This window comes from Cibotium barometz, chromosome 42 (genome assembly GCF_041138505.1).
Source record: "Cibotium barometz isolate CiBa-2024 chromosome 42, ASM4113850v1, whole genome shotgun sequence".
NCBI classification, from domain to species: Eukaryota; Viridiplantae; Streptophyta; class Polypodiopsida; order Cyatheales; family Cibotiaceae; genus Cibotium; species Cibotium barometz.
The window spans coordinates 4,265,591-4,274,795 of NC_141087.1; the positions used below are offsets into that span (position 1 = coordinate 4,265,591).

At 44.5% G+C, this 9,205-nt stretch overlaps 1 protein-coding gene across 1 annotated transcript; it reads right to left on the reverse strand.

Moving 5' to 3' along the window:
- Window positions 1–5,103: 5,103 nt before the first annotated feature.
- Window positions 5,104–7,469, reverse strand: LOC147614082 (uncharacterized). Its single transcript, XM_086780385.1, has 2 exons — window positions 7,195–7,469; window positions 5,104–5,815 (listed from the first exon to the last, which is right to left on the reverse strand). Exons 1-2 carry the CDS (start codon window positions 7,315–7,317, stop codon window positions 5,309–5,311), a joined length of 630 nt encoding a protein of 209 aa, XP_086636511.1. The 5' UTR covers window positions 7,318–7,469; the 3' UTR covers window positions 5,104–5,308.
- Between the last annotated feature and the right edge of the window lie 1,736 nt (window positions 7,470–9,205).

Below are 9,205 nucleotides of genomic sequence, written 5' to 3' on the forward strand. Positions count from 1 at the left end.
TTGCGCGTAGAGGCTTGCTGGGGGCTTGTCTGGAGAAGGGGGTTGGGAGGGTCCTTTTATAGGTGCTGGAGGGTGGACGTCCGGGTACGGGAGGGTGACACCTGGGTGGTGTAGGTGTCCGGGAGAGGTGTGGGCGTGAGACACCTGGGGGTGGAGGTGTCTCGAGGAGAGAGAAAGTGTGACACATGGGGGTGGAGGTGTCCCCAAGAGAGAGAGAGCGCGACACCTGTGGATAGAGGGTTCTGGGAGGAGGGGGTACGTGTAGGGGTGTGCTGGAGGGTGCGTCTAGGTCGTGTACACGCTTGGGTGCCCCGGGCGGATTGTCGGTTTTTTTTCACGGGCGGCGCCCGTGGTGGGGCCCACGCCGGCCGCCCGCCGCCCCGGGGGGGTCAAAAAATTTTATTTGACGAAAATGTCCGGCCTTGCCCCGTGACCATGGGGGCGTGTTCCGTTCGTTGATTAGACGCCTGGATAGTTACTATTTTTGGTCGGAAGTCGCAGATTTAAAGGCTTAAAAGTTTAATTAAACCCATTCCGGGTACCCGTTTTTAGTTCAGAAAAAACTATTTTAAGCGTAAAATTACACGTAGATTCCAAATTTGGATTCAGAATTACAAATTTCTAAGCAAAAATGGCTCATTTTCCAAAAATAGAAGTTTTTTGATCGGAAAAATGACAAGCTAAGATATATTTTTCAACTCTGAAGCAAGTACAGTGTTATTTACAATGGGTATGTTACATCCTTCCCTACTAAAAGAACTCGAGATGTCCTCATCTCGGCACGAACTCTGGGTAATTCTTTTGGAGGGTTGACTCTTCCTCCCAAGTGGCATCCTCCTCAGGGTAATCTTTCCATTCCACTAAATGTTCTCTAAGGATTCTATTGCGAAGCACTCTTTCTCTAGAGTCGATGATTCTATTAGGTCTCATTTCAAGGACTCCCTGAGTTGGCATTACAATTTGTTCATCATCAAGAACATGATCAGGATGAGGCACATATGGCTTTAGTAAGCTAACATGGAATACATCATGGATCTTGAGGTGGGTTGGGAGGCGAAGTTTGTAGGCATGTTTTCCCAAACATTTGATGACTTCATAAGGCCCACAATACCTTGGACTCAGTTTCCTAAATTTTCCAAGAGATAAAGAACTTCTCTTTGGCCGCACTCGAAGAAAAACTTTGTCTCCTTGCTGAAAAATTCTGTCAGATCTTTTGGTATCAGCATAATGCTTCTGTCGATCCTGGGCGGCTTTAATATCCTTACGAATAGCTTTGGTTTGTTCTTCCATTTCTTCAAGCATTATCCTGGAGGCTTCGACCTTTAGAGTGGGGTCAGAAAAATTTAAGGGGGATAAACATTCCTGACCATAAAGAGCTTTGAATGGTGACATCCCTATGCTTTGGTGATAGGATGTATTGTAAGAGAATTCCACTAGAGAGAGATACTGAATCCATTTCTTTGGTTCACGCCCACAATAGGCTCTCAGGATGTCTTCTATAACCTGATTAACTCTCTCAGTTTGACCATCTGTTTCTGGGTGGTAAGCTGTACTGAAACAAAGTTGTGTTCCAATAGCCTGGAATAATGATGTCCAGAACTTTGAAGTGAAGTCAGAGTCCCGGTCACTGACTATTCTTTTTGGCAAGCCATGAAGCCTAAAGATTTCCTTGATGAAAAGGCGGGCAATATCAGAAGATTTAAATGTCTTCTTTACTGGGATAATATGGGTGACTTTGGTAAGCATATCCACAACTACTAAAATAGAATCATACCCTCCTTGTGTTGTGGGAAGACTTGTGACAAAATCCATACTGATACATTCCCACTTCATCTGAGGAATGTCAAGAGGTTGGAGTTTCCCGGGCATTTTAATTCTTTCAGCTTTAATCCTTTGACATGAAAGGCATTGTCTGATGTATTGAAGGATATCTCTCTTCATTCCAGGCCAAAAGTAACTTCTCCTTAAGGCATTCAGGGTTTTTGCATAACCTGGGTGTCCTGCTACGGGGCTATCATGAGCTTCATACAAGATCATCTTCTTTAGTGCAAGGTCTTTGGGAATACATAACCTATGCATGAAGTAGAGGCATTCATCATCGAGGGTGTATCCCTTGATCAATATATTTTCCTTTTCTGTGGGTGCCTCCTTGTGAACCAGGCTTACTAGCTTTTGGTAATCAGGGTCATGAAGTGAAACCTGCTTTACCTTCTCTAGGATGGGGTTATTTGGCATAGAGATTGCACTTAGGAAGGATTTGCGACTGAGGGCATCTGCTACAACATTATCCTTTCCAGGACGAAATTTGATATCAAAATCAAACTCTTGCAGAATCTCAATCCACCTTCTTTGCCTCATGTTGAGATTGGGCTGGGTGAAGATCCACTTTAAACTCTGGTGGTCAGTTACAAGTAGAAACTTACGGCCTAGGAGATAGTGTCTCCATAACTTGAAACAATGAACAACTGCAAGGAGTTCCAAATCATGGGTGGCATAATTGACTTCATAGGATTTAAGCTTACGAGAAGTGTAAGCCACAGGCCTTCCTTCTTGAATTAAGACACCACCAAGTGCAAGGCCACTAGCATCAGTGACAACCTCAAACTCTTTGGTGAAGTCAGGGAGCTTCAGAACTGGTGCTGAGGTGAGGATAGTCTTAAGTTGGCTAAAACTGATTTGGTGGATTGGTAGCCATACTATCTTACATTCCTTCTTGAGGAGATCAGTTAAGGGTGCGGCTATCTTGGCATAATCCTTGATGAATATCCTATACCATCCTGTGATGCCTAGAAACCCACGGATTTCTTTGACTGTCCTAGGGGGTGGCCATTCCAATATATCCTTGACTTTGGCAGGGTCTACTGAGATGCCCTTTGAGGAGACAATGAACCCTAGATATTCAATTTGGGAAGTGAAGAAGGTACATTTGCTTTTCTTGGCATAGAGCTTATGTTCGCGCAGTATTTGCAATACTTTGCGTACATGCTCCTCATGTTCCTCTATAGACTGAGAATAGACCAAGATGTCATCGAAGAAGACAAGGACAAATTCATCCAAGTAGGGTCGGAAGATATCCTGCATCAGGCGGTTGAAGGTGGCGGGAGCATTGGTTAATCCGAATGGCATGACTGTAAATTCATAGTGGCCATAGCGGGTATTGAAAGCGGTTTTGGAGATATCTGATTCCTTGATCCTAATTTGATAGTAGCCAGACCTTAAATCCATCTTGGAGAAAACTTTGGATCCATAAAGTCTGTCAAGAAGTTCGTCGATGCGAGGAATGGGGTATTTGTTTTTGACAGTGACCTTGTTTAGGCCTCGGTAGTCAATACAAAGCCGAAGCGAGCCATCCTTCTTTCTCTGGAAAAGAACAGGCGCTCCCCATGGGGAATTACTAGGGCGAATGAATCCTTGCTCAATGAGCTGCCTAAGTTGTTCTTTGAGCTCTATGGCTTCGGGAAGAGACATTTTGTAAGGTCTCCTTGAAACTGATTCAGCACCAGGGATTAACTCAATCCCATGATCTACTTCTCGAGATGGGGGTAGTTTTGTAAGTTCCTCTGGAAAGATATCTGAAAACTCCTGGAGCCAAGAGGGTTCTAAATCTGGGTTGCTTTCTTCTACCTTGTTGAGTTTGACAAGGAAGATCTGTTGGCCCTTGCGCACTCCCTTAAGAAGACGATTAGCTTTGACCAAATGAAATTTGGGTTTACCTGTTTTTCCCTGGGCTGATACTACCTGTCCTTGACTATTCTTAAAGGTGATGCTTCCTTCAGCACAGTGAATGTCAGCATTGTTTGCAATTAACCAATCCATACCAAGGATTCCATCATAAATCCCTAATGGTAAGCTTCTAAAATACCCATGGGTTGATTCACCATCCAATTCAAATTCAAGATCTCCCACACAATGTCGGGATACTTCTTCTTTTCCACTAGCTAACTCAACAATCATTGCTTGGGCTGGTTTTTGATCTAACTGTAGCTTACGCAAGCATTTTGGAGAAAGAAACGAATGCGTACTACCACAATCAACCAAAAGCTGGAAAGATCTACCTTGATAAGTAGCCGGAGCTTGGATAACAGAAAACTGCTGATTAGGTCCTTGATGTTCTATAGCTGCATGAATGGTGGCTTGCTCTTCTTCTTCCATCTCTAAAGTCGGTTCACCAATCATAGAGCAGACACGGGCAGTCATTCCACGACCTCTACCACGTCCACCACCACCTCGTCTAGCTTGGCGGTTATTAGGAATCCCACGACCTTGAACTACCCGGCCACCTTGTGGAGCAGCAGTGACACTAGGATTGAGAGAGGATCTTGCAAGTTTGGGGCATTCATTCCGGAAGTGGCCAACTTCATTGCAATAAAAGCACCTTTGGTCCCCATGGGATTCTGAAGTGGAATTAGCATAACTGCGGGGGACAAAATTATTGGGGTACTGACCAATAGTATTGTGGCGAAAATTCGATTGGTAATTCCTCTGAAGGCGCCCCCTTGGGTTAGACTCAGGATAGCCTCTCTTCTTTGCTTGACCACTCTTTACTTCTTTAGCTAGAGGTTTGGCTCGGGTAAGAGCATCTTGTAAAGTAGTTGGCCTCATTGCTTCAAGGCGAGAATCCAAAGGTTCATTCAGCCCTTGGCAAAATCGGGCCACTTGTTGAGTGATCGACATAGGTGGAGCATATTTGCCAAGTGTGACAAATTTTGAGTAGTATTCCTCCAAGGTTAAGCTAAGCTGCTTGAGGCTGAAGAACTCGTTCATCTTAATAGATTCATGAGATGGGGGAAGATAACGGCCCTTCACAGCTTGCTTAATGTCACTCCAGGTTTGGGTATCTTCAGTGACGCCCTTATCTCGGCACCATTGCTTCCACCAAAGTTTGGCGTCCCCGGTAAGACGGAATCTGGCAAGCATAGATTGATTCCCAATTCCTGTACCAGCGGCCGAAAAGTAATCGTCCATGGCTTCTATCCAAACTTCTGCATCCCTTTCAATCTTTGAACCTGCCCCATTAAATGAGGGAGGTTGCATTTGTTTGAGGAGAAGCTTCTTCTCCTGTGTATCTGTATATAATGCATTGGGAGCAAGAAGTTGACGATCCTGGTTATCAATATGAAGCTAAATTTAGAATCATGTCACTTAGGCGGTTTAATACACATAAGACAATGAGTGTGAAAATCAAAACCTTTTATTCCAAGCTTTAATATTTACAAGTAAACCAAGCCATTTACAAGTAAACCAAGCCATTTACAAGGATTGGACTAAATCCAATCTTATTTATTTACATGGTAGTCCTCTAGGAAACCTAATAAAGATCTGCGGTGGTAGCATTGAAAAAGTAGGGGGGTTCTCCCATGGTTTCAAGAACTCGATAAGTCTCTGGTAGGGGAGGTAAACCTCGTCTAGAAAGACGGGTAACGGCTACTCTATCAGGGGATACAACTTGAGTCACCTTATCATAAACCCAACGATTCTGCAGCATGCGATTCCCATCGATAGTGACATAGGTGTTACGAGGAGTGCCAATAAACCAGAACAGGCGAACCATCCGCAACATCTCGGCATATCGGATCCGCCTCAAGTCGTTGGTGAGATTGCCGACGTGCTCAGCTCGAATGATGAAGTAGGTAGATCGACGATGCCAATACTCAGTTCTGTTCCATCCCCTTTCGATGCGAGTGTAAAGAGGAAGGGTTAGCTTGTCTACAATGTGCATCATAGTGTCACGGAACTCGAATTCGGAAGAGCGACAAGCAGTCATGAACATGCATTGGAATACCAGGAAGCGAGAATAGGGATCCATCTCGTCCTCCTGCATCCAGCCGTAACTAGATTAGTTTAACAAGAATTTCTAGAGTAACAAGAGAATACAATATAAAATCTCCCAAGTCTAAACGCGCTCTGATACCACGTGTAAGGCCCCCATCCCGTAGGGCGGGGGAATCCTTTTGATAGGCAGTTAAGTCTCGTATTATTTTCCGATTGACGACACCTCGATCTCGTAGAAATACGAGGTTACGAGCAAACGGACGGACCTAATTCTATCTCGCAGGGGAAGCGTAGTCATCCTAAAGGAAATTCTAATCCCCAGCACGAAATGTGCGTGGAGATGGAACAAGACCCACACTTGGTTCAAGGAAGCCAACGCCTTTTTCCCCCGTATTTCAAGAGGCACGGCCGCTGGCTCGGTCCCCTAAAACAAGTCTTGTTCGTGACTCTATTATTCCCTAAGTATCGTAAGTTACGACTAGTAGAAAGCTACCCGACTGATCGGGTCCACCCATCCTTAGAATGGTACCGTCAGGGCATCCATTCTCCCACTTTCCACGCACTCACCCATTCAATTATTTTCTAATTAAGTCCTACCACACTGTGAAACACTTAAAAACAAATTCCTTTGTTAATTAATTACACTTGATTCCTTAAAGGAAATCTTCCTTAGCATAACATTGAAATCAACGAACATACTTACAGTGAAAAAATATTTACAAAGACCCCGAAACCGGGCCGATATTCCAATCCAAACTCATGTCCAAACCATAACCATAACCACAACTACATCGATAATCTAGAATTCGATCTTCCAGCCTCAACCAGCTGGGTAAACCTCACGGACCGTCTCCCCTCGTCGTCAGCCAGCCGATGAGGGCCAAGCCGTCCTGTCACCCCCTCAGGTACTGACGCTTGTACCAAACCCTCTCGCTCTTCGGAGGGGACGTCTCCTCATGAGGTGGGGGTTAAGTCACCGCACTAGCCTGGACCCACAGAACTAGGCAGCATATATACATCACCCTGGTGGTGAAAACCAATTCCCAGTGGCATAGGAGGGGATTGCCCTGGGCCGACTCCCGGCCTCGCTATATCCTCCGCCCGTCTACACAGACAAGCACGGAGTTAGCTAAGGGGGGGAGAAGCTGTACCTGCATGTTAGCAATAAACCAGCAGTATATCCAAATAAAGAAAGACATAGCCTTTATTCAATGAATTCACACATTAACAAAACCCATCGTTTTGAAAAGACAATGATTCAAAAGCAAGATTATTTTGCTATAACTTTACTTAAGAGTAACCATAAGGTACTTTAGGCCATCTATACTAGGGGTTTAACCTTGGTTCCTTTCCTATTATTACGAATCTTAGCATTAAGCTTCATAAGAGAGAATTTTTACTTAAACTTATTAAATGACCAACCTGGTTATCGTTTTCATGCCTATTCACTTCAAGAGGGGCGAAGTCGATTGCAGGGACACGATTTGCTTCATTCCCTCCTTGGGCAGCGCGCGGTTCTTCAATTCGGCGGCGTTTCGGCGCCATAGGAGCACTAGAGTTTTAAGAGGATAGAGAGAAAACGAGGTGAATACAAGAGGTTGGGAGCGTGGAGAGAAAAGAGAGAATTCTATTGGTTCAAACGGATTTGAAAACGGAGTCCGTTTGGGGTAGGAAAAGCTTGTTGGGCTTATGGGCAGGAACGACCTCTTAGCCTAAGTTTAAGTCGCCGCATATGGGGGGGGGGGGGGGGGAATTGAGAGGGGTGTCCTTAACTGGGAGAGCTCTTGAGAAGAGTGTACGTCTAGGGAGGCCTAGGGAAGAGTAAGGCAAGGGGTAGAGGAGAAGCACACTTTAAGTCTATTCACACGGGGGGGGGGGGGGGAGAAGAGTGTAGGACATGTCCTAGAGCTTGAGAGAGAGCTTGCGCGTAGAGGCTTGCTGGGGGCTTGTCTGGAGAAGGGGGTTGGGAGGGTCCTTTTATAGGTGCTGGAGGGTGGACGTCCGGGTACGGGAGGGTGACACCTGGGTGGTGTAGGTGTCCGGGAGAGGTGTGGGCGTGAGACACCTGGGGGTGGAGGTGTCTCGAGGAGAGAGAAAGTGTGACACATGGGGGTGGAGGTGTCCCCAAGAGAGAGAGAGCGCGACACCTGTGGATAGAGGGTTCTGGGAGGAGGGGGTACGTGTAGGGGTGTGCTGGAGGGTGCGTCTAGGTCGTGTACACGCTTGGGTGCCCCGGGCGGATTGTCGGTTTTTTTTCACGGGCGGCGCCCGTGGTGGGGCCCACGCCGGCCGCCCGCCGCCCCGGGGGGGTCAAAAAATTTTATTTGACGAAAATGTCCGGCCTTGCCCCGTGACCATGGGGGCGTGTTCCGTTCGTTGATTAGACGCCTGGATAGTTACTATTTTTGGTCGGAAGTCGCAGATTTAAAGGCTTAAAAGTTTAATTAAACCCATTCCGGGTACCCGTTTTTAGTTCAGAAAAAACTATTTTAAGCGTAAAATTACACGTAGATTCCAAATTTGGATTCAGAATTACAAATTTCTAAGCAAAAATGGCTCATTTTCCAAAAATAGAAGTTTTTTGATCGGAAAAATGACAAGCTAAGATATATTTTTCAACTCTGAAGCAAGTACAGTGTTATTTACAATGGGTATGTTACAACCGAGAGTATACTGCAGCTCTTTACTGACAGTATATACGAGTAAATCTAAGACTTGAAATTATAAGCGTTAATGCTATATAGATGATGATTTCGAATGTGATTGATATGATTTTTAATTCTGTTTGAGAATGAATGAATTGATTTGGATTCTGATTGAAAATGCTGATTAAAAAATGTTGATTTTTAAAAATTAGTTGAAATATAATGAAACCACAATGAGGGGGAATGGGACGAGTCCCTGTGATGATATTCATAACTAGAATGATGATAATGAATTCAGCAAATCACTATGAGATTAGTGGGTTGTGCTGTCAGATTGCTGCTATTAATACTTGACCGGTAGATCAAGTTAAGGGATGTCAAATTGAGAACTCGCTTGACTGAAATTTCCGTGGAGGAATGTTTCGAAGGAAACTTTTCGGTCTAATGGACCATTATCATGTTAAAGATATGAATGACATGATCTGAATGAATTGTTATTTAATGATGAGTTCTATATAAGGGATATTTATTCCAGTATTCTGATGGGTTGACCAGAATATAAGGAACCCTAGAATAAAATTGGATCTTAAGAAAAAGAGATGTCCTCTACCTTGCGAGATGAGGACATCTCGCACTTTTTAAGTGGGGTAGAATGTAAGATTCCTCCCCAGCCTTCGAGGTATATAGGAGTAAGAATCTTCCTTTCGGATCTTATAATTATTCCCTCTCTAAAATAAAAGAAAGTTTCTGTTTAAAAAAAAGGAATACCCTTTTCCTAAAATACTTCT

Excerpts from the sequence above, each read along its gene's own strand:
- LOC147614082 (XM_086780385.1), bottom strand. The coding sequence starts at position 7,317 with ATGGCGCCGAAACGCCGCCGAATTGAAGAACCGCGCGCTGCCCAAGGA. Across the intron at positions 5,816-7,194 it reads GGCATGAAAACGATAACCAG|GAGGACGAGATGGATCCCTA; the intron begins GTTGGTCATTTA and ends GGCTGGATGCAG.